At 45.7% G+C, this 25,937-nt stretch overlaps 1 protein-coding gene across 2 annotated transcripts; it reads left to right on the forward strand.

Moving 5' to 3' along the window:
- The first annotated feature begins 298 nt into the window (after window positions 1-298).
- Window positions 299-25,657, forward strand: drd1b (dopamine receptor D1b). 2 transcript variants are annotated; one of them, XM_047043070.1, is made up of 2 exons: window positions 299-1,759; window positions 25,587-25,657. In XM_047043070.1, the coding sequence occupies exon 1, from the start codon at window positions 299-301 to the stop codon at window positions 1,730-1,732; it is 1,434 nt and encodes a 477-aa protein (XP_046899026.1). In that variant the 3' UTR covers window positions 1,733-1,759; window positions 25,587-25,657. The 2 variants fall into 2 exon arrangements, with proteins under 2 accessions (XP_046899026.1, XP_046899024.1); XM_047043068.1 differs by lacking the exon at window positions 25,587-25,657 and adding an exon at window positions 14,137-14,217.
- The last annotated feature ends 280 nt before the right edge of the window (window positions 25,658-25,937 follow it).

Below are 25,937 nucleotides of genomic sequence, written 5' to 3' on the forward strand. Positions count from 1 at the left end.
GGAGCGCATTTTCTGAAGAGCATTATTTGTCATTGATTGACTCTTTTCTATTATTTTTCCTTGTTTCAAGAAAAAAATACACTCTTCCGGCTATCTGTTTTGGAAGATGGTCGCCGTGGCAATGAGGTTGGTGACCGTTGCTGTGGACAAGCTTGTTCCTAGACAGCTCTCCTCCACCCTGTCCCCCGTCTAACCCCCACCCCCCCAGTCCCTCCCCAGCCCCCCCCCCCCAGGTGGTGGTGGAAGTATGGGGTGACCCCTCCCCACCCCCCTCTGCACCCCCTTTTTGACGGAAACGATGGATCTGAACTTCTCTGTGTCCGCTCAACCTGGCGACGGCCTGCCGCCGGGGGAGAGAGGCTCGTCCAAGCGAGTCCTGACAGGATGTTTCCTCTTCCTCCTCATCCTCACCACGTTGCTCGGCAACACGCTCGTGTGTGCCGCCGTCACCAAGTTTCGCCACCTGCGCTCCAAGGTCACCAATTTCTTTGTGATCTCATTGGCCATCTCGGACCTCCTAGTCGCCATCTTGGTGATGCCGTGGAAGGCTGCCACAGAGATTGTGGGTTTCTGGCCGTTCGGCGCCTTCTGCAACGTGTGGGTGGCGTGCGACATCATGTGCTCCACGGCGTCCATCTTGAACCTGTGCGTGATCAGCGTGGACCGCTACTGGGCCATCTCCTCGCCTTTCCGCTACGAGCGGAAGATGACACAGCGAGTGGCCTTCGTGATGATCAGCGTGGCTTGGACACTGTCGATCCTCATCTCCTTCATCCCCGTCCAGCTCAACTGGCACAAGGCCCAGACGCTGGCCGAGCTCAATGCCACGTACGGCGGAGATCCGCCCCCTGATAACTGCGACTCGAGCCTGAACCGCACCTACGCCATCTCCTCCTCGCTCATCTCCTTCTACATCCCCGTCGCCATCATGATCGTCACCTACACACGCATCTACCGCATCGCCCAGAAGCAGATCCGCCGGATCTCGGCCCTGGAGCGTGCCGCTGCTAGCGCCAAGAACCGCCACTGCAGCATGGGCGCCAACGCCGCCATGGAGACGGAGAGCTCCTTCAAGATGTCCTTTAAGCGGGAGACCAAGGTCCTGAAGACCCTGTCGGTCATCATGGGTGTGTTTGTGTGCTGCTGGCTGCCGTTCTTCATCCTCAACTGCATGGTTCCGTTCTGCGACCAACCCGATCCGTCTGGGGGCCGGTCCGACTTCCCCTGTGTCAGCTCCACCACCTTCGACGTGTTCGTGTGGTTTGGCTGGGCCAACTCCTCGCTCAACCCCATCATCTACGCCTTCAATGCCGACTTCCGACGCGCCTTCTCCATCCTGCTGGGCTGCCATCGCCTGTGCCCCGGCAGCAACGCCATCGAGATCCTCAGCGCCAACAACAACGGTGCCAACAACATCGGACCCGGCCATGCCTCGCTCACACAATCCAACTCCCAGTGCCAGGCTCGGGGCCTCACCCCCAGGGAGGGGGGCGAGGGGGCAGCCTATGTCATCCCCCACCGCGTGCCCTGTCCTGATGAGGAACTGGGGGGGAGGAGGAGGGGGGAGGAGGAGGAGGAGGAGCTGGGCGGGAGGAGGGAGGGTGAGGAGGGGGGGGAGGGCGTTGTGCCGTCCCCCGTTGCATCCGTGGCGCTGGACAGTGACGCCGACATTTCTTTGGACAAGATCCACCCCATCACCCAGAATGGCCAGCACAAAGCTGTCACCTGCTGAGTCTCTGGAGTGACAGACAGACAGACGGTAGGTAGACAGGAGGTAGAGACTGAGGGAGGGAGGGGTTGTGGAAGTGACTGAAGGAGGGAAGAGGTGAGGGAGAGACAGAGGGAGGGAGGACGAGACGGAGGGAGGGAGGGATAGAGGTAGAGGTGCAAGAAGGGGAGAGGGAAAGGGAGGGGGATATGGAGGGGGGGAGAAAGGGAGGGAGGAATGGAGGAATGGGAAACATGGAGAGAGGAATGGGAAAGAGAGAGGTAGAACCGGAGGTAGAGAAAGGGGGAGGGGGATATGGAGGGAGGGAAAGGAATGGAGGGAGTAATGGGAAAGAGGGAGGGATGGAGAGTGATGGAGGGAGAGAAGAAAGGAAAGAAAGAGAAATGGGAGAGGGAAAGGGGTGAGAGATAGGGAGAGAAGGAGGGATGAGAGAGGGAAAGAGTAACAGGAGAGAGGAAAAGTCTCTAAGGACCCTTGGCTAATGGTGGGAATACAGAACTGAACTGAGCTTCACTGCAGACCTTAAGACTTATTTCACTTCTTTAATCACTATGGAAACCTACAGAATGTTAAAAAAAGAAGGCACTTTATCCTGGATAACTATCTGCAAAACAACGTTTGTTCATGAGCTAAACTGGGTTTGTCCCTCAATGTTCTACAACTTGAAAGAAGGAATTAAGGAAGGAAGGAAGGCTGGAGAACTAAGGAGGGAAGTATGTATCTGTGTGTTGACTGCTGCATGGGGCTCTGGTTTGAAGTGGTGTGTAGAGTTCTGGAGAGTTACCAGTAGACCAGAGAAGTAGATGTGTAGCTAGATGTCTGGTTGTTAAAATGCTTCTTGTACAGTGTATTGTGTCCCAGAGGACACAACATTTGGATAATAGTTTTTATATCTTTTGACAATATCCTCGAAAGTGTGTAATTGCTTTTTGGTTCTCTAACTGGTCATTCATTTGGGGGGTAAAAACAATTTTTGCTGTGGCAGAGTGTCAAGAAACAAGTAACCAGTGAGGAGAATGAAGACAAGAATTAGGATGAAGATAGTTAAACTGCTTCCGTTTGGCTCCTCTATCTTTACTAAGACAGGCCGTGTAATGACGATGATGATAAAGATGTGTTTATCCAGTGAAAGCTCTACCTGTATAGATGCTGTGGGCTCTGTGTTGGCTGTAGTGGCGAGGTGTGGAGACCAGCCTGAGAGTTTAGAGGTTTCTGTCCAGGCAGGAAGTCTAAATATTTCAGTCTGGTTCCTGTGCAGTGGAGTCCCTTTGCCTGCTCACAGCTCCTCGCAGCACCAAGCTGACGGCGATTGTCAAGCCTGGTTTAGAAGAACATAAATGGTCTTCTTGGGGAAGGAGTGTTTTGAGCAGACTGGGGCTGTTACCCTCTCCCCTCCCTCCCCATACACTCTTCCCCTGGCCTCTAGACACAACATTTCACAGATGAGGCAGCCTCAGGCTTCATTGAGTTGGATTCTTACACACCCACGCACTGATACACTCACACACACTTAGCACACACACACACAGACAGACAGACACACACAAACACACTAAAAGTGTCTTCACACTCTGAGGGAGTGTTGTTGGTGCTGCTGGATGAAGCAAGCCAGAGCAAGAACTCTTCCAACCATCCTGTACCCCTCCTTCGAGCCTCCTCCACCTATCATTCAACCCTTCTCCACCCTTCCACCCCTCGTCCACCCTCCTCCCATCCTCCAGCCCCAGGTCTGCTGGTTTCCCTGTGCCCAGCTGAACGTTGTCAACCATGACATTGTTGCACCCCGTCCGAGCCGAGGGATGTTCATATGTAACGGATCACACGAGGATGAGGAAGTGTGAAGGCAGGCCCGCCGGGGTCAGCCAACCAGAATACAGCTCTCTGTTTGACCTTTCCCAACTTGCTGAGACCATCTTTCAGAAGAAAAAAGCAGATTGAGAGAAGAGAGAAGGAGGGGAGAGGAGGAGGAAGAGATAGGAGGGGAGAGGACGGGAGAGGAGGGGAGAGGAAAGAAGAGGGAGGAGAGCAAAGGAGAGGAGAAGAGATGAAGGAATAGAAGAGGAGAGGAAAGGGAGGAGAGGATAAGATAGGAAAAGAAAGTAGGAGAGAGACAAGAGGAGAGGAACGGAAGAGGTGGAGAGATGAGAGGAGTGGAGTGGAGAACAGGGGAGAGGAGAGAGGGGACGTTTTGTTGCTCTGGGTGTTGTTGGCTGATGAGAGGACACTGTGGTCTTCCCTCTGGCCTAGATTAGGATTTGAGAGGACGGGAGTGGAGTTCATTAGCTATGAGCCTGCTTCCACACACACACATCTCCATTCTCAACAGGAGACAGTGTTTATATCGACAACAGAGTTAGTGTAATTGGACTGTGGGTGTGATTTCACAGCATGGTGCGGTGTCAGTGGCCTGGTTCCGTATCCACCCCCCTCCCACCGCGACCTCTGACCCCCCCAGGGTTAGAGTATAAGCTGAAGAGGTGGGTTTAAAAGGGACAGTTTAACTGCGGGCTTCAACATTTAACACAGGTGTCAGGTTGAACCAACATTATTATTCTGGAGAGAGAGAGGGGGAATGGGAAGAGGAGGAGAAGAGAGATAAAAATGAGAGGGAGAAAGCATGAGAGAAAGAAAGAGAGAGGTGGGAGGGAGAGCAGAGGGGGAGAGAGAGAGCGAGATAAGCAGTAGTAGGAGAGAGAAATAGAAAGACAGAGAATAAGACAGAGGAATAGAAATAGGAAGGGAGAGAGAGAGATTCAACCAGTGCTGCTGTTCTCAAATTAAGCGTTTGACTTTCCGGCTGTGGAAAATCCGATGTAGTTTAAATATAGACGCAACAGGGAAAAAGCTTTTGGCTCAATAAGTCCTGGCCTCGCACCAACCAGCCCCTCCAACGCCCTTCAGTCATAGGCTGTTCCACTGAGACCCTGTCAATGCCAGTCAACCATTGGCTGTTCGACTGAGGCCTCCCAAGGCTAGTAAGCCATTGGCTGCTCTACTAAGGCCCACCAATGCTAGTCAGCCATTGGCTGTTCTATTAAGATCCTATGCACTCAGTAATGGCTGAGCTCTCCTCTGGTCTCTCTCTTTCTCTCTCTCTCTCTACTTAGCTACACTTGGTCAATCTTTCTACGTAGGTACACCTGGTCTCTCTTCCTACCTAAGTACACCTGGTCTCTCTCTCTCTCTCTCTCTTTCTCTCTCTCTCTCTACCTAGCTACACCTGGTCTCTCTCTCTCTTTCTCTCTCTCTCTACATAGCTACCACTGGTCTCTCTCTCTATGACTGGCCATCCCTGGTCTCTCTTTCTGGCTAGCTACCCTACCTCCCGCCCAGCCCCCAGTTTTTGAAATTGACCACAGATAATGCTGATCAAGGAGTTTAATGTATCGACTCATACATCGACTCCGCTGATGGAAAGCCTTCCGGGACGTCCTCAAAACAGTACATATGCAAATGATGACACGTTGATGGGCATTCTTGCCCGTCACAGTATCTGTCCTCTTGTGCCAAACTACAGACTCACTCAGACCCACTCAGAAAAATCAAATTACTTTTTAAGGTTCCCGAGGGATGTGAGCGAGAGAGCTCTGAGGAAACCGTGCTAGACTGTTCAGATTGATTCATCCAGTCTTATCTGCCCACTGACATGAACGCTTCCTCTTCTTTCTGTGACCTGGATACAGTTTGTATCCATGATGTGATTTAGCATTTATTCATTTAGCAGACGCTTTTAACATCTTTGATAATGTTGGTTTTTATTGCTGGTGAATAATGTAAAGGGGTGACCAATGAACCATGTGACCATCACTGCCACTGATTGTTGTGTTTGGTGACAGGACCGATGTCCACGCTAGATTATTTATGTGATCCTAACTTACCTAGGACCAATATCTGAAGGTTGAGACACGTCGATTAATTGTACCTAAGCATTTGTATATTTTGCAGAAGTGAATCGCTCATAGACACCGACATGGGACCAGCTTTTACTAAATGAAGGCATTACGGTGGATGGTGAATTTTTTTGCAGTTTGGCCTCAAAGTGGATGTATGTCAACATTGTTGGTTGTCATCAAGTAGAATTTCACTAGATTAAATACATTTTTATTATGTGTTGTTAGATAGCCTGGTTTTACCATCGTTTGCATAATTTGTTTGTTTTAAGGAGCAACCATTAGCTACTGTTAGCTTTTTGCTCATTTAGTGTTCTGTTGTTTGTAAGTTACCGCTGGTCCCATGAAATCCAAACTTCAACAGTGATGACATTGTTGTCTCAACCTTGATATATTCAACCTAGGATTACGTAAACCAAATGGTTATAAGTGGACAGAGTTCCGGAATAAAAACTGCATGGTTGAAGTTGGCATGAGCTGAATCAGTTCAGTGGAAATTCATTGCATAATCAAAAATATGTCAAAAATTGGGAGTGTGGGAAAAATAATGATGGTAAGGTTAAGGGGTGTATGCTTGTGTTTCTGTCATTCATGTGTGCAGTGGCTAAACAACAAGACATCTGTCATACTGTGTTCATGAATATTCTGACAGTGTATGTCAGTCAGTCTGTGTTGGGATGGGACCTGTAAAACAAAAATATTCTCTACGGTGATGAGGGTCTAAAGTGTTTATAAAGGTTATAGTTCTAGAGAACAAAAATGGAGTCCCTACCTCAACATTGAACAGACACACGGATGGATGGGAGAGTATTGTAAAGCGTTTCTAATGTAGTGTGTTGAAGATTTTATGGATGTTCTCCAGGGTGTGGCCAGACGTTCCAGGGAGAGGTCTCAAAAACCTGGCCCTAACTAGGCGGGCAAGCCAGGGAGAAATCTGGCTCCAAATACTGAATCTCAAATCATTTCAAATATTTTTCTGTGCTCGGTCGATCTTGCTTGGTACAGTGGACACAATAAGACGCTCTGGACAGACAAGAGCAAATGTTCAAAGGAAGTATTTGAAAGTATTTTGAAAAAACAATAACATTCTTTAGATTTTTTAACCCAGTTTTTCTGGAAACTGTGGTTGCTATGATGCTGTGTAATGTTAACCCTACAGTTCTTTTACTACTTCCTGTTTACAGTCTGTACTGAAATGTGCCCTTATTACTACCACCACTACTACTGCAAAATAAAGGTAAATGTTCATTTTTCTATCTGTGCCTATTGATTTGTCAAGGGTGTTGAGGTTGTTCATGTTTTTGAGGTGTAAATGTGTTTTGTGCGTAACACCACAAAAGGTGAGTGTGTTGACTGATAAGTGTGTGTTGAGTGAATTGATGGTGTTGAGTGTGTTAAAGGGAGGTTGTTGAGTGTTGAGTTTGTTGAGCGTGTTGAGATATGATTGTGTTTAGACAAAGGTGTTGAGTGTGTTTAAAGTGTCGAGGGTGTTGAGTGTGTTGAGTATTCTGAGTGTGTTGAGTATTCTGAGTGTGTTTAGGTGTTGGGTGTTGGGTGTGTTGAGTGTGTTAATCATGTAGAAGATGTTGAGTTATGAGTGTGTTGAGCTATGAGTGTTTTGAGTTATGAGTGTGTTGATGTTATGTTAGTATTTTGGCAGCCTCTGGTTGGCTATGGCAGGTATCATTTCTCTTCTCTGGAGGATCAATGGGTATTGATCTCATTAACAATGACGCACATTTCATTTCAGCTCAGATGAACTCATCCCTTTTTCATCCTTAACCATTGACATAATAGGGGGAGTGGTGATGTGTGTGAAAACACACACACGCACACACACACACAAATACAGACAGACACACAGTGACAGACGCAGACACACACTCCTAATTATTTTCATTATAAAGAGAGAGGGATAAAGAGAAATAAGGACAGAGAGAAAGTGAGACAGAGAGAGAAGGGGGATAGAGAGGAAGAGAAAGAGAACAAGGAGAGAGAGAGAGAAAGAAAGGCAGGAAGAGAGGAAACCAATAGCAGGCTTGAGTTACCCTCTAAGTAAAGTATTGATCACAGTTCATTGATCGTAGATCAGTTTTAATGTGTTTTGGTACTACAGTCACCACAATGCCAGGAGTGATCCCCACTTCCTTTCCTACATTCTTTCTGTATTCTTTCTTTGAAAGAATACAATGCCATGACATGAGTTTATGCATGTGTATGTGTGTGTATGCATGTGTGTATGGATGTGTGTGTGCATGCATGTGTGTTTGTGTGTGCATGCATGTGCTTTTGTGTGTATGCACGTGTATGTATGTATGTATGTGTGTGTATGCATGGTCGTGTGTGTGTGTTTTTCCACCCATGGGTACGTGCATGTGAATGTGTGTATGTCTGTGTGCATGTGTGTGGCTTCTGAGACACATTTAGCCCTGTCACCTTTGTATGTGAGTCCCATAGGGCAGCCTGTTGACCACACATGAGAGCCTGAGGTGGGGAGATGGGGGGCCGGGGGGGAGGGCTAGCGGGTGGGCGTGATGTGGGGGCCTGTATGAACCCTGGATGGACCATCTGGTAGACATGCCCTGGAGGGTGGGGTGTGGTGGGGGGGGGTGACAGTAGTAGCAGTAGGGGTGACAGTTGACCTACCCTGGGAAGTGTGACATGGAGGTGGAGGTGGGGGAGGGTTTGGGGCGTGGACAGATGTGAGAGGGCAGGGGGTTGGGGGGGGGGGGGGGGGGGGGGGCGGGGTGTACTGACGGTGTGGTGGCACAGTTGGAACTGACATTCAAGGTTACAATAACGAGCTACAGGGTGTGCCAGCCTGGCTGGGGAGAGGGGGGAGGGGAGAGGGAGAGGGAGAGGGAGAGGGAGAGGGAGAGGGAGAGGGAGAGGGAGAGGGAGAGGGAGAGGGAGAGGGAGAGGGAGAGGGAGAGGGAGAGGGAGAGGGAGGGATTGAAGGAGGTGGAAGGAGGTGATGAGGGGGGACGAAGTGGTGGGGGGGAATAGAGGAAGGAGGGAGGTGGGGAGAGGCAGGGGTGAGAGAGGGAGAGAGAGGGATTGGGTGTGTGCATGGCTGTAATGTGCTTATGTAACCATCACCATGCTCATCACATCCATCGCTGATTTCCCCCTCGAGTGATGGACTGCATCAGACACACGACTGCCCCCTCCCTCCCTCCCCCTCTTCTCTCCACTCTCCTCCTCTCCTCTCTCCTCTCCTTTCCTCTTTTCCCTCTCATCCTCTCTTTCTCTCCCTCCCTCTTTTCTGCACTCTTGTCCTCTTTCCTCCTGTCCTCGCCTCTCCTCCTAGCATCATTTATAAACAAGTGAACAGCTGACGGGGTCGTAGACACAATTACCTCGTGTAGGTTAGTACACGTGTAGGGCAGTACATCGGAAGCACTCTATCTAGAGTTAACTTACGTTATAGCTATATTGTTTAGATTTAGATTAAGCAAACAAAGCTGTTTATTTGATTAACACTAACATGTAGCGGACGTCAGATTATGAAGTAATTTTTTTCGGACAGACTGGCAGGAAAATAAAGGCAGACAGACAGACAGATGGACAGACACAGAGAAGCAGACAGACAGATGATAGGCATAAGGACAGATAGGCAAGCAGACAGACAGACAGACAGACAGACAGACAGACAGACAGACAGACAGACAGACAGACAGACAGACAGACAGACAGACAGGCAGAGAAGCGGGCAGGCTGGTGGGCAGCACATTTTGGGGCCCTGAGGGTCCAGCTATGTCCATAGTATAATTACGAAACAATCTTTCTGTCTCTCTCTATTTCAAATCTCTTTCATTCGGTCTATCCATCTAATCTCTCTCTATCTCTCTCCCCCTCTATCTTTCCTGTCTCTTTCTTTTCATGCCTTTCTACTCAGACAGTACTAGTATAAACATAATCCTGATCACTAATATGTTCCATTTGGGTCCTGGTGATCAATGACTTACTAAACTTGAACCAATGACCCGTTGCAAGAACTGATGTGTGTCTGTAATGTCATCCATGCCCATAGAATCATGACCACCATGAATCCTCATTTAACACGTGTCCACGCGTGTGTGTACATGTGCACTGGTGTGTGTGTGTGTGCAGTGTGTGTATAAGCCTAACAGCCCATGTAAATGTTGCTCCCATGGCTTTGTGTTTGGTGTGTGTGTGTGCACTGCATGTGCATGGGGGTGAGTGAGTGTGTGTATGATCCAAGAGCTTGTTCCTGTTTCTAGCGTGGAACAATGTCATGGTGTGATTTATGCCTGCATCTAGCCAAGCAGAACCATCATGGCCTAGATACTGAGCGTGGGTGTGTATCCATGTGTGTGTAGGTGTCTGTGTGTTTGTGTGTTTTAGTTTACTTCAGTTCTGCTTGTTTCAGCATCTCTAAATGTAGACGTACATGGTGTTTGTTGTCCGTGTGTAGAGGAACACACACACACACACACACAAAGGTCACACATCAGGATTAGATTGTGATTTATGGGGTTGTTAGGCCTTGACAGATATGAAAGGCTGATTGGCCCAGACACACACACTAATGAGACACACACACCTAGATAAGCACACACACACCTATGACACACACACTCACAGCTAAAAGACAAACACTCTGTTCTGGTCTTATTCTGATGTACAATATGTGCAGGTATTGTCACAGTAATATACAGTAAAGACTGTAACCTCTCTCTCTCTTTGTTTATTTTTCTTTCTCTCCTTTTTATTGTCTCCCTCTCTTCATGTTTCAGGGGGGAGGTTAGATAAGACGCAAGAAAATAAAGGATGTTGAGAGTACATCCTCTCCTCTCCTATATTCTCCTCCCCTCCTCTCCTCTCATTTCCTCTGCTGTCCTCTCCTCTATTCTCCTCCCCTCCCCTCCTCTCCTCTCCTCTCCTCTTATCTGATTGGCCACTGTGCTTCACACTTACGTAAATTATTGAATGCAAAAAAATATAAATCTCAGCCAGTGTTGTAGTCAAGACCACCTAAACCGAGACCAAGTCATGACCAGGTCTAGAGTGTATCGAGACCGAGACAAGACCAAGACTTTGAGGGGTTGAGCCTGAGTCACGACCAAGACCAAGGCAGGGCGAGACCGGGTCAAGACCAGACCATTCAAAATACACAAGCAGTAGGGTTTGACAAGGTAATAAGTTATGTGTATGTCTGTCTGTCTGTTTGTAAGTCTATGTTAGAGTGAGTGTGTGTGCATTTGTTCACGTATGCCTACATATGAGTTTGTGTGAGTGTGTGTGTTTGTGTGTGCCTACATGTGAGTCTATTTGAGTGTGTGTGTTTATGACAGCCTGTAGGTTCATCCGTCTCTGAGAATAGGGCAGGGTCAGTTGTATGTTACAAGACCTGGTGGACATACACAAAAATAGCTTCACAGCCACAGCAATTTGTTGACACACACAACAGCAATCTGTTGACACACATACACACACACATACACACACACACACACTCTGCTTCTTTCCCTATCTGTTTTAACGTTCTTTGAACGGTACACATCACCAGAGACCAACTGTCTGGCTGAGTGACAGAAGTGACTGAGATGGAGGTCAAAAGAAGAAAGAGGTAGACAAAATGGGGAGGGAGGGAGGGAGGGAGGGAGGGAGGGAGGGAGGGAGGGAGGGAGGGAGGGAGGGAGGGAGAGAGAGGGAGAGAGAGAGAGAGAGAGAGAGAGAGCGAGAGAGAGAGAGAGAGAGAGGAGAACAGACTCTCGTTCACCCTGACTGTTCACACCATGTCAGGTCTGCCACTGTGTGCCCCCTGAGATCCTTCATCCCCTCTCCTCTCCTCTCCTCTCCTGTCCTCTCCTCTCCTCTATTCTCCTCTATTCTCCTCTCCTGAGAAGCGGACAGTGAGCAGGTCAGTGACCTGGGAGTGTATTCCTGGAGGGGGCAATAAGTGGAGCGTTGCCCAACAGTGTTACAGTAAACCACCAGCAACTCCCAGAATAGCTCAGCCCAGCCCAAAACCACCATCTGCTGACTGGATATAATCTTAGAGTAGCAAAACAAACGCTTCTCTTTTTATAAGCAGATCTGAGTTAAACTCTCCCTCTTGTCTTTCATCAACAAATGGATCAGTCCATTGAAACGATCGTGTGTGTGTTTGTGTGCGTGTGTGTGTGTGTGTGTGTGGGCTAACAGTCTTATCCATTCTGGTGGATTTAATCTCCAGCTTCTCTTACTCTCACTTTACTTCATAAACGTACACAATGAGCAATGCTACACACACACATACACAACAAGATGATCCCTAATGGATCATTCTATATTCACCTGGCGGAATAAAACATCAGAACGTGTTCTGGAATAGATTATACTGTGCTCTGTAGGGAGGAGAAGAGAGAGAGAGACAGTCTGTCAGTACATACAGTGTATGTATATGTACAGCATGTGCAGGTAGATGTACATGTATGTTTGTATGTATGCATTCTAGGCTGTATATTCTGCTTTGATACAGTTGAAATATCCCCACGCCCCAAAAAGTTGTTATTTATTTATTTTGGATTGATAATTATAACAGTCCATCAAATTTAACTTTGCATTGTTGTACTGTTTGATTGTAATTTATGATAATTGTCCATTTCTTTTATGTTTATACTTTCTTGTGTTGTACCTTGACTGTGGACTGCTTTGGCAAAATTGTTAAATCTGAACATTCATGCCAATAAAGCATATTGAATAGAATTTAATTGACAGAGAGAAACGGGGAAAGACACAGAGAGAAGGAAAAAGAGAGAGAGGCTAGACAGTGAGAGGGAAAGAGACAGAGACAAATAGGAGTGGATAGGAGAGAGGGATGGATGTAGTATGGATGTAGTTTGTTTTTAATCAGACGAATGACTTGGATGCTTTTAATGAAGGCTGGGTTGTAGACATAGGGTAGGGTTGTAGACCTTCACGCCATGATGACCATGCTGAAGCCCCTGCCCTTCCCGTTGAGCCACAAAGGACATCAAGTTTGACTCCCTTGGTGGCCCTCCTCTGCCACCTGACACTGGGACAACTGCAGTCTGGTGAGAGGAGTGGCTGCAAACAGAAGGGTGAGAGAAGGGAGAGGAGGGTGAAAGGATAAAGAAGAGGAGGAGGAAGGTGGGAGGAGGAAGGAGGATGAGGAGGAGGGTAAGAGGAGAATGAGGAGGATGAGGAGGAAGAGGAGGATGAGGAGGAAGAGGAGGATGAGGACCGTGAGAGGTTTCTTACTGTCTCTCTGTATAGCTTTTTCTTTCATTTTCTTTCTGTCTAGCTCCATCTTTTTACCTCTCTCTGTGTAAAGCTTTCTCTTTCTACCTCTGTCCTTTCTCTGTGTACTCCAACTCTCATCCTTTCCTTATCTTTCTCAGAATAGTTCTCTTTCTTTTTGTAACTCTCTCTTTCCACCTTTCTCCTTCTCTTTTTCTCTGCCTCTTTCTCTCACCACATCTCTCTTCCTCTGCCTCTATTAATTCATCGGACTCGGTGCTGTCTTACACACATGCACACACACACACACACCCACACGCTCGCGCACACACACACACACACACCAGAGTCCCGTGGTTTAATAAAAACCTTCTAAGCCACAGAATCCAGGATCCTTCAGGTAATTCATCTCATTAGTAATGACTGTGTACACACACATTTTACACACACACCTGTTGTACTGCTTTATCACCAAGGTGTAAATAACCCAGACACCTCAGTGGGCTGTATGGTGAGAGAGAACTGCTTCAGATGGATGGTGTTGTGTTCTGGACCTCTATAAGCCCATTTGCAACAGTTCCTGATAAGTGGAGCAGACTCGCCTGCATGTGCAGACACTGCAATAGTTAGGGAGTGCTTCAGTCAGTCCACTAAGTACAGAGACACCAGTGATACAGAGTTCTGGCGTGAAAGAAAATAGTGCTGAATGGTTACTGTGTAGGAGTTTTGAAACATTTGTTATCCGATTGGTGGGATGGATGGACTGAGGACATATAGGAGAAAAAGAATGATGAGAAACGACAATTTTCACAAATTGTCTCAAGCGGACTTGAGTTAGAGATTGTATTGTGGAGGGATGGAGAGATAGAGGGATAAAGGGATGGAAGAAAAGAAGCATAGGAGGATGGAGGGATGAAGGGATTAAAAACAAGATAGAGGGATAGAGAGATGGGGTTATAGAGGGATGGAGGGATAGAGGAATTGAGGGGACACAGAGCAGGAGATGAAGACAGGTGTCCCGGTATTCCCATGGGTAATTCATCTGTAGCTAGACTGCTGTTATTCTGGACTGCTGTTATTCTGGACTGATGAAGCTTGCGCAAGTTCAGTCAGGCAAAACCGATCCCCGCACTCAGGCATATACAATAATGTTAATTACTAGCTCCCCCACAAAGAACGCTTTACATTCCCTCTTTCCTATGTCGGGCTGTCATATGGTTTCGGTTCGATTAGCACTCCCGTTTATCAATTAACACTGTCAAAAGATCACATGATCGTGCCTTTAAATACGATTCTCTCCCTGTGTAGTTTGTCCATGCTATCAAGTGCGCGATCCTCCACCTCCCCGTCGCCACCCGGTGCCTTGTCGCTGTTCTTCGGCTCTTCTGCCTGGGTCGTCGGCTTCCGCCACCGCCGCCAGTGTCTGGACTCCGTGGGGGATTCTTCACGGATGTTGGGCAGGCGCCCTGTAATCTATGATTCCCCTTAGGGTCTAAGCTCCAAACACTTGTAGTACAATTATCATTCTGTTATAAACATCAGTTTACTCATACCAGGTCTCACCTGATTTAACTGTTATTTTGGACTGTTGTTGTTCTGGACTGCTATTATTCTTGATGCTGTTATTCTGGACAGATGTTATTCTGGACTGCTGTTGTTCTGGACTGTTGTTCTTCTGGACTGCTATTATTCTGGATGCTGTTCTGGACTGCTGTTGTTCTGGACTGCTGTTGTTCTGGACTGCTATTATTCTGGATGCTGTTCTGGACTGCTGTTGTTCTGGACTGCTGTTATTCTGGACTGCTGTTGTTCTGGTCCTCTTTCCTGCCAATGAGACTGGACCAGAGATTCATTACCCCCCTCCTTCTGTGTGTGTGTGTTTCTATGTGTAAAAAGTAAAAAGTGTGTAGGTGGTTTGTAACAGGTGTGTATTTCAGTCTGTTTCTGTGAAATAATTGTGCAAGTGGGCTGTAATAGGTGTGTGTATATGTATGTGCACACATTTGTGTATGTGTGTGTGCGTATGCGTGGCTGTGTGTGAGTGACAATCATGCCTCTCAGCCAGGGCATGACATTAGCACCCGCTCACCCGCCAAATGCAGGTAGAATTCGGCTGTGGTGGGTAAAGCAGTCAGTCTTACTAGCCACTTTGGCGGGTGGAATTCTATATATATCTCTCTCAATATTTTTTATTGTAGCAGGGTTGCCAAATCTCACGCTTTTCAACCGATTCACACGGTCTAACGCCACACATTGTATTTCTTACGCTGAGAAGGAAACGACCAAGTAGTTCTGCTAATGTTGAAACCAGTAATGGACGAGGCGCAGATACACTGAGTGAAGCAACACTCAAGCTCATGAAGCGCGAACATGGAACACCCGTGAAATCTCGTCTCGGGGGTGGGTTGGGTTGCGCAGCAACATTTTGGTTGGCCCTGTTGCGGGGTGGAACGGGAGAGGGACGGTTTCAACGCCCCAGTTGCTAATCAGGCTGAGGGGGGCTGGAGATACTTGTTTTTACTACTAGTAAAAACCTCTACTAGTCTTCTTTGTTGCCTTGTGCTGATATCTAAACCCTGCACGGGTGGAGCCGGGTTCACTGTATCTGTGACAGCCCCACCAAATCTCACTCCAAGGTTTTTTGAAAAGTTTGTAACCCTGTTGTAGGGTTCAAAACACATCTAAAATAATTGTAATCTTAATTTCTCAACAACAGAATTGTGGCTAATGGAATTACTGAGTGGCAAGTAACTTTGGAAAACCACTAGGCACAGTGGCTGGTGAGCAAAAATGTTAATGTCCAACGCTGCTCCCAGCCATAAATCTCAGTCACCAGATCAGTGCTCTCACATAACCTGCACTCAATTACTCAGGTGTATTTGAACCATTCCCTCCCTACCCTCCATGCAAAGTCGTGTTGGTATTGTCTTGCAATTCTGAGCTTTCTCTAACATGTAGTACACAGTAAAAATACATCTATTCACAGTTTTTCCCCACTATTATTTTATAAATGTTCCCTGTATATTTAAACTGTTTATTAAAATTTGACATGTGATTTACTGAGAAAGATTTGTATAAATGGAATTTTTACAATTGTAATTAAATTTACCCCAAAATAAAGTATTAAATTATGACAAAAGTAGACGCATTTTCTGCAATTTCACAGTAAAAGGATTTTTTTTATGGCAAAATATGTTAATTTAATTTGTATTTATAGAACACTTTCAAAAACCGCATTGGGTGCCGAGGTGCTGTGCATAACAGTATTGTAATAATGTATTTAAAAACGTAGAATTGCAAGAAAATGTATGAGAAAACAAAGAAATATTGAATAATTCAATTTACGTAACCACTACTTTACATAAATAAACTCAAAGAACACTGTTATTGACCATTCCCCTCCCTTCCCACAATGCGCCACACAAGTGATTTGGTCGGCCCACTCAAATCGCTTCGCTGTTGTGGACACAAACTGTTATAGTCTCTGAGGGCATCCTGAATCTGGGCCCACTAATTCTCCTTCCCCTCCCCCATTACCGTTTTAGGCTCTGAGGGCATCCTGAGTCTGGACCCACTCACTATCCTCACACTTCCCCCCTATCCCATCTCTGTGAGATGACTAGGTGAAATCTCTCTTCCCCATGCCTACACTGTCTGTTGGAGAAATGTACGTACATGGGGTTGTTACTTCAATCACCAACACTAAGGGGAGGAATTTAATCACATGATAACTTTTCAACCCCTCCCCCAATACTATCGCATTGATTTTAGGCCTTAATACATGGTTCAATGTCAGTGTGTAATTTCTTTTTTGAGGTGCATGACTCTATCATAACAATTAAATTATGTTAAACGTAAAATAGTTCATGGAATTATAGGGAGATTTCTAGTAAAAATACAGAAATGTAAATGTATTATAGTAAAGCGTTTGACTGTTTTGTTTTTATTTTATCTATGTTTTTAATCTGACAGTACTTTTCTGTTTTCAAACTGATTTTTTCCAGCACCCCTGCAGTCAGAAAATTACAGTTTTTTAACAGAAGTTTTTTTTTTAACAATGTATCTGGTATACAGACCTAGTTTTGTCCACAACCTTGTGTCTGCTCCCTCTGTGTTCTACGTAGATGCAGTGATCCCAACCTTTGCCTGGCCCCTGGAAACTGAGATTGTCCTGGCCATGATAAACAGTCTGTCACCGTCCACCCGTGTCCTGACTACCCTTTTGGATTACCTACTTTGCTCTATTTGCCTGTGCATGACCCCTGCTTGTCTGACTACACCTATATGCAATGAAGCCTTCCCTTGGCTCCAATATCCTCTGTCCTGAGAGTCTGTCTGTTATAGTGAGCTTATGTGAGCGCTTGCGTGCCCCAGTTCTGTGTGTGTGTGCATGCATCAGTGTATATATGTGTGAATGTGTGTGTGTCCTTGGCTCTAGGTCTGGGTTGACTAGCTGTGATCAGACGTTGTGAGGTCTTCCAGCATTACTCTCATGTGCCTGACTGCGTCTCTGGAAGGAAACTGCTTCGGTTTCAAATCATATCAGATCAAACCAAATACATTTGTAAAGCCCTTTAACAAGCATTGTCACAAAGGGCTTCACAAACGCGCATAGAATGCCCATTTTTATAACAAGTACATTCACAAATGAGATAATTCAATAATAACACTGCACTATACTATACTATACTATACTATACTATACTATACTATACTATACTATACTATACTATACTATACTATACTATACTATACTATACTATACTATACTATACTATGCTATACTATACTGTACTATACTATTTTGGACTATGTTCTTCTCAAATCCCCCATACAATACTATACCATGTACTGTACTAATACTATCTGTTGTCCCATGTTCTACCATGCCTTACTATTACTTCATGTGATATTAAATTATTATTATTATTATTATATAATTTTTAATGTACTGTACTTTAATGTGCTATACTGTACTTTACTATGACATTGTTCAACATTATATTACATATTAAACTTTATTACACTATACATCTTGAATACATTGTACTAATACAGCTACCTCCGGTAGTGAAGACCCAGTGAATAGTGTGCTTAATCCTGGGATTTTAAGTAGACACCTAAGGTGGTGAGGTGGCTGGGGGGAGTCCATTTTCCCTGGTGTTGTGTCTGGGGCCGGCGGGGGACAATCGATAGCACTACCGGTACCGGTAAATTAGTCTGTCAAGTCAGAGTTTTTCGTGTATCTGTTGGGGTCTCCTAGGCCTTGGTTCAGGGACAGCCGCAGCCCGGTGTCTTCCCCAGGGAAATTAAAGTTCCACTGGATGAGGCTGTGTGGAGTGTGTGTGTGTGTGTGTGTGTGTGTGTGTGTGGGGGGGGGGGGGGGGCGGTGGTATGATGTGTGTGTAGGGTAGGGGGTGTGTTTGTGTGTGGGTGTAGGGTATGTTGTGTGTGATTTTAAGTAACCAAGTAAGTACATTTTATTTATAAAGCACACTTTAACACAGCAAGGCTGACCGAGGTGTCGAACAAAAACACCGAAAATGTATAATAATTAAAAAAAAATATATATAATAAAAAAGACACCATAAAATACATAGTAGAAATAAAATACAAAAAGTCAATAACAGTCAAATGAGTAACATAGCAACTCAAGAGGTAGTGGGAAATGCTAGTGCATATAAGTGTGTTTTAAGTTTGGATTTAAAAATGAAGACAATGAAGGAGCCTGCCTGATAGAAAGGGGATGTTGATTCCACAGCCTAGGACCAGCAACTGCGAAGGCTCTATCACCTGTACGTATACAGCGTGACCGGGGAGTGTACAAAAGTAGCTTGTCCACAGATGTCAGTGACCAAATGGGTGCGTGTAATTGTAAGAAGTCTGAGATATACGAAGGGGCCTGTCCATTAAGAGCTTTAAAAACAAACAATAAATAGTGACTGAAAAGGCCCTGTTAGTGAGATAGGATCTGAACCACTGTAGTGAAGTCCCCTTTACCCCAGCCCAGTGTTCCAACCTCGCGATGAAGACATCATGATCCACCGTATCAAAGGCAGCGGTGAGAGCCAATAGAATCAAAACAGCATTATTCCCAGAATCAACAATAGACGATAAATTATTAAACACTTTCAATAATGCTGATTCAGTGCTATGATTTGTTGAAAAACCTGATTGCAGAGGTTCAAAAATGTCGGATGACTTTAAAAATGGAAGTAGTTGAGATAACATAACTTTCTCTAATAATTTAGACAGAAAAGTCAGTCTAGACACAGGTCAGTAATTATTCAGGCAAGCTTGATCTAAACTTGGTTCCTTAGGTGGAGGTTAAACATCAGCATGTTTAAAAAAAGCTGGGACAACACCATGATCCAGGGACACATTTATAATTGACTGGATACTAAGTCCAAGTGATGTAAAAGATGATTTCAAAATAATCACTGTGACAATATTATGAGGACAGGGGGACAGCCTCAGAGCAGGAAAGGAAACATGTTGGAAACAGAAAGAACAGTAGAAACAGCAACCAAAAGCAAAACATTAAACACAGGGGTTTTTCAAGAGAAGAGCGAATAGTTGTAATTTTGTCAAAAAAAAATACATACATTTGTCACAGATTTCCCCAGAGGGAGTTACTTTATAATGAAAGCACGGATTAATTGCAGAATTAAACGTAGCAAATAAAATCTCAGGTCTACAAGAGTGTGTATTAATTAAATCTGAGAGGTCTCTTAATCTAGCCATTTTAGATGCACTCTGAAAGCTCATAAAAAATCTCATTAGAGACGGTAAATTGGTCCTTTTTCCATCTCCTTTCAGCTATACGACAGTGCTCAGAGATTGGGAATTATCATCTAGCCTAGGGCAGGATTTCATTGTCGCTCGTTTCAACTTCTTGAGGAGCAATAGAGTCCAAAATGGTTAGACAGGAGGAGTAGAATAATGACAGTAACTCCTCAAGGTTAGAAGAGTATTGAGCAGCAGATAGTAATTGGGGGGAGTATAGTGTGTATGTAGAGTATGTTGTGTGTGTGTCTGAGTGAGAGATGGATCCTTCTTGCCCCGTCTTCTTTCTCCCAGAGTAATAGAACTAAATCGATGTGTGGGCCTGAGAGTGTACAAGCGGATTCCTGAGGCGAGCTTGTACGCACAGGGTTACCAAGGTCACTGTTATCTTGGCCACAGTGGACATGCAGGGCATGATCACACAAAGATCAGTCAGTAGTGACCAAACTTATCATGACACTGCCAGGTGTTCATATAAAAATTGAATGACATTAAAACTATGTTTCCACTATCCTGCCATTCACCTCTCTTTCTGGTGTCGGTTGTTTGGAACCTTCTAGCATAATCTACCGTCAATCTCTCCATGTGATGCTTAGAACCTTCAGATCTGGTTCCAGTTCACCCACTTACTTTCTAGAATGATAGAGGACATATTTTCAGTGTTACTGTGTTATGATTCTTTATTACATTATGTAGATTTTCATGCAAATAAATAGTGAATTATAATTCATAAATCATATTTATGAAAACAATACATTAACAACATTACCACATGACAACCCTGTGATAGAGGAACACACATGCACACAGTCATCTCAGCGTGTGTGAGTGATCACAGAGTGTGTGTGAGTGATCTCAGAGTGTGTGTGAGTGATCTCAGAGTGTATGTGAGTGATCTCAGAGTGTGTGTGATTGTGTGTGAACCATGTCCAGGCCAGCTGTGTTATAATCCCCTGTTAGGTAAGAGACAAGAGTGGGAAAGTGAGTCAGAACAATGTCCTCTTCAATCACACCTCTCTCCATCGACACTGAAGTGACTCGCCTGTCCACAAGGAGATGAGCTTTTGCTTGCTGAGGTGTGTGGGCTTGAGAGGGTATCTTGACACACACACACACACTCACTCACTCAATCACACACAAATGCACACACATACACTAAGACACTTAAATGCAAACACACACACAGAAACACAACACTCAGACACACATGCTATCACATACAACACACACACACATACACACTCACACATACACACACACATACACACACCTCCAGCTCACCTGCTGTCTCTCTCACCTCTCTTCACTCACCTCTCCCAATCACTGCCCTCTCAGCCAATCAGTGAGAGCCCTCCACTGGCTCTCGCTCACTGCCATCTTGCTGATCGATCTGGTCTCAAGAGGAGGAAGAGGAGGATGAAGAGGAGGAATAAGAGGAGGAGAAGAGAAGGAGGAAGAGGAAGAGGAGGAGGAAGAAAGACAAGCAGGCGGAGGAGTAGGTGGTGAAATGGAAAGAGGAGGAGGAGAAACAGGAGGAGGATGATAATTGATCTGCTTTTAGGAGTTTACACAACGAGAGATTAAACTGATGGTTTGCAGGAGAGATGGACCGCTCTTGCTCCACGGTGATGACGACAGAGGTGGTGATGATGAAGATGGTAATGAAAATCATCAAATTCTTGAAAAGCTCAAATCAGTTCTTTTCTTTTTCTTCAGCATCTCCATCATCCTTTTCTTACTATTCCTGTTCCTCTTTCCTCATCAGCAAAAAAGCTAATGTCAGTAGCAGCCTGACACACTCTGCCCACGTACACACGTCTAAACCTGAAAGAAAGGACACGGTTTATAGACAATGAAACCTTCAAGGATGTTTTATGTGGCAGCTCTGCAATGTCACGCACAAGTTCCTGGGTATATGATGAGGATTTAGTTCCTGTGTATATGATGAAAGGTCAGATCCTGGGTATATGATGAGGAGTCAGTTCCTGGGTATACGATGAGGAGTCAGTTCCTGGGTATATGAGATGATTTAGAAAGGTGCCCTCTTCTGCAGAGTACAGGGAGGCATAAGTAATGTGTTTGACTATATGTGTGTGCCCATTATGTGTGTGTGAGTGTATGAGAGCAGGTGTTTACGTATGTGTGTGCGTGTGGTTGTGTGAGCATGTGTGTATCTGTGAACAGGTAAGAATTCATGTGAATGTGTGAGCATGTGTGCTTGTGTGCGTGCGTTTGTGTGAATGCGTATGAGCATGTGCGTGTTTGTGTGTGTTTGTGTGAATGCGTATGAGCATGTGTGTGTGTGTTTGTGTGAATGCGTATAAGCATTTGGGCGTGTGTGTGTGTCAGATGGGAAGAGGACTAGGTGGAGTTTAGGCAGGGTGGGATGTCAGCACGTCTCATTGATGTAGATACTGAGTCCTAGACAGGGATCCAGAAGGGTGATTGATTTTCTATACAAGGGTCACTGCTCTGCATAATAGTAGTCCAGGGAGAGAAGAGGGAGGAAGCGGACTGAAGTGTATGTGTGTGTTGGTGTGTCTGTGTGTACTGCAGATGTGTTTGCCCCTGGTGTGTGCGTGTGTGCATTGTAGATGTGTGTTTGTGTGTATATGTGTGTATTTGTGTGTGCTCTAGGTATGTGCGTGTGTACTGTAGATGTGTGCTTGTGCGTATATGTGTGTATGTGTGGATACTCTAGGTATGTGAATGCTTACAGTAGGTATGTGTGTACTCTGGATATGCAAGTGTGTACTCTAGGTCAGCGGTTCTCAAACTTTTCCCCTGGCAACCCCCCAAAATTCCGTGGTGACGTCTGGCGACCCCCTATTTAATTGTTTTCATATTTTAAAACCTGTGTATTGCATGTTCCCACAATTGTACAAACTGAAAGGAAAATAATCAAAGAAGAAACAATTATATCAAAGGAAAAATGACAAGATGCCTAGTTTATTTATAACAAGAACTTAAACACGACAGAACAGTGCATCTACAGAACCTTTGGGGGGTCGCGACCCCCACTTTGAGAACCGCTGCTCTAGGTGTGTGAGTGTGTACTGTAGGTGTGTGCAGAGAAGGAAGAGGAGGAAGAGCCTCGCCAGCCCCTTTCCATCCTCAAGCCTCCAGCCTTATTCAAGCCTCCTACCTCTCTAGCCTCTCTCTCCAGCCACCAACCTCTCTCTAGCCTCTCTCGCCAGCAGGGCAGATCCAGGACCATGTGTAGATGATATGTAAATCAGCTCATAGAGAGCAGCATGGAGCACATTAGAGATTCACCGTATCAGAGACTTGGTGAGGATATCAAAGTGGTGTCCGTGTCATGTTTTGATTGAAGAGGAAGAGCAATTAGCAGTAATAGCTGGTGTGTGTGTAGGTAAGGGGTGCAAGTGTGTGTGCATCCATGCGTGTGAATGTGTGTGTGTGTTTGGGTGTGAGGCAAGCCAGTGTGTGCGTGTATGCGTGTGTGTGTACGCGCCTGTGTGTGTATGTGTGTGTGTGCGTGTGTGAGGCAGCCCTCTGTTCAAAGGCTTCTACATCCTAATCAGGAGATAACAGCCTGGGCGGAGGGAGTAAATGAATACAGAGAATTAAAAACAATGAATAAAAGGAGAAAGAGAATCAGAGATGAAAAGAGACAGATGGAAGACAGAATAGATGTGTTGACTGAATGACTGAGATTAAGGTGTTTATGTATGGGTCTAAGCATATCTATCTATCTGTCTGTCTGTCTCCCTACACCCTGCTAGTTCCCTACATGCTCTCTTCCATCTCCCCACAACCTCAATACCGTCCCCCCTACACCCTGTGATGGATGAGTTTGGGATCAGCTCTTTCTGGGAGAGCAGCAGACAGCAGTGTACCGCTGTGATTTACAGAGGGAGAGAAAATAACCACCTTGTTTTAGGTCAAGTCTTGTTGTCATTGAGAGACCGTCTGTCTGGCTCGCCTACAGGTGGGACGCTGCACCCCAATGGGGAACTGATCTCCATGCTGAAGAACGCCCGAGGAACAATATGAGATAGCATTCCAAGATATATATGGATCAACAATATCAATATATGATTAACAAGGGATATGATAGTCTTTTACTGTAAGCTTTTACAGTAAGTTACTAAGAGAGAGGCTGGGCATGGAGAAGAGAGGTCCGAGGCTGGAGAAAGGCTGGAGAGAGGCTTGAGGCTGGACAGAGGCTAGGGGCTGGGGAGGGAGGCTGGAAATACAGGCTTGATAGAAAAGTTGGAGAGAGAGGCTGGAGAGAGAGGCTGGAGAGATGGTCTGGTGACAGACACTGGAGGCTGGAGGAGGATGGAGTGTGGCTGGGGTTGGAAAGAGAAGCTGTGGAGAGGCTGAAGGTTGGGACTGGATGAAGGCTAAGTGACACACATGACATACACACATGTCATGTGTGTATGACACTGTGTGTCAGTGTTTGACAAAGTGTGTGTGCATGACAGTGTGTGTATCCAGAGAGGGCAGAAGCCCAGACACAGCAGCAGGTTGTGTAAGAGAACAGAGGTGGAAAAGAGATAACTGTGACATTTTCACCGCTCCTAAAATAGCATCCAGTTATTTTGCACCGTGGGCGTTAGCGCTTCTGCTTGTTTGATTTAGATCTATTTTCTCCGGTTGGGTCGTCCCCCTGGGCGGTGTCAGTCCCTTCTGAGCACGCCCAGTGCTGGTGCTGCTCTTACATAACAGACTTCCTGATCTCTGGGTCTGAGTTCAGAGCTGCTGCTTAGGCATAGACCTGTGGAGCACACACACACACACTCATACACACACTGTCATTTACACACTCATGCACACGCTCACAGATGCACACTCACAAGCGTCTATCATACACACACACACTCACATTCACATTCTGTCATTCACACACACACGCACGCATATACACAAAGACTCTGTCACACGTACACACGTACTGTACACACTTGTGTGTACGTACACAACACACTTATGCTTGCTTGCATGAACACATTTTTGGGTGCATGCATGATCACACATACACATAATTCATACGCACACACACACACGCACTTTCACACTCACACACACAGTTATGTAAGCTTACATGCACATGCACAAACACCCACTCTCACACACACACACACACACACACACACACAAACACAAACACAACCCAAACACTGTGCTTCTGTTTCCAAATTCACACGTCTGTGACATCGTCCTTACACTTACCCCTTCTCCATCTCTCTGTTTCTGTTTTATGTTTCTCTGTTTCTGTTTCTCTGTTTCTCTGTTTATCTGTCTCTCCATTCCTCCATCCCTCTGTTTCTCTGTACCTCCATCCTTCCATCCCTACATTTTCCCCTTGCTCCATCCCTCTTTCTCAATCCCATCATCCCTCTATCTTAATTTTTCTTTTCTATCTTTATTTTTTTCCTTTGTCCGTCCTTCTGTTTGTCCATCCCTCCATCCCTAATTCTCTTCATCCCTCCATCCCTCCATCTCTCTATCACTCCATCCTTCCATTCCCAATTCCCCATGCCACCATTCCTCCATCTCTTCATCCTTATGTTACTATCAGTCAATCAATCAAACTTTATTTATATAGCACATTACTGTAATACCAGGAGACAACACAATGCGCATCACAGAGGGGAAAAAAGGGGTGGGTGGGGATACAAACATAGTTTGACACAAATCTTCCAGAGGGAAGCAAAATAAATGTAGAGACTACATCTCTCCTTGTATATTACATTTGACATTTCATTTAGCTTTTATAAACAGTGCACAAGGAAGGATCATTCCAAGGATCACACAGAAAAATTAATAAATAAAGGGATGTATTCCTCCATCCTTTTATCCTTCCTTCCTTCCATCCATCCATCCCTTTTTCCCCCATGTTTCTCCATCCCTCCATCCTTCCATCCTCCCGTCCATTCATCCCTCTAGCCCCATGTTTCCCTTCTCTACACCTCCCTCTGTGATCCTGTTTCCTGACCTAGTGAGAGAGCGAGGGATTGGACGGCTGCCAGAGAGAGTGATCCAGGCCGCCTCCTACTGTCCCCGGCCGCCGTCATCCTCAGCCTACAAAGGTCAGACACTCTCTGACAACTCAGCAGTCTGCTGCCTCATCGAAAGCTTCCGTCCAGGAGGGAGGAAAGGGTTGGCAAAAACAACATTCTCTTACTCCCTCTATCTCTCACTCACTTATTATCTTTGTCACTCTCTTTCTCTCTTCCTCTGTCTCTTCAACCTACCTCTTGCCCCCCTCCCCTCCCCTGCACACACACACACACACACACACACACACACACAGGCAATACCCCCGGAAATGTTGTCTCTCTGCTAGTCTC

Source organism: Hypomesus transpacificus, chromosome 20 (assembly GCF_021917145.1).
Source record: "Hypomesus transpacificus isolate Combined female chromosome 20, fHypTra1, whole genome shotgun sequence".
Classification (NCBI taxonomy): Eukaryota; Metazoa; Chordata; class Actinopteri; order Osmeriformes; family Osmeridae; genus Hypomesus; species Hypomesus transpacificus.

What these genes read in the sequence shown, in the direction of transcription:
- drd1b (XM_047043070.1), top strand. Translation starts at nt 299, where the DNA reads ATGGATCTGAACTTCTCTGTGTCCGCTCAACCTGGCGACGGCCTGCCG.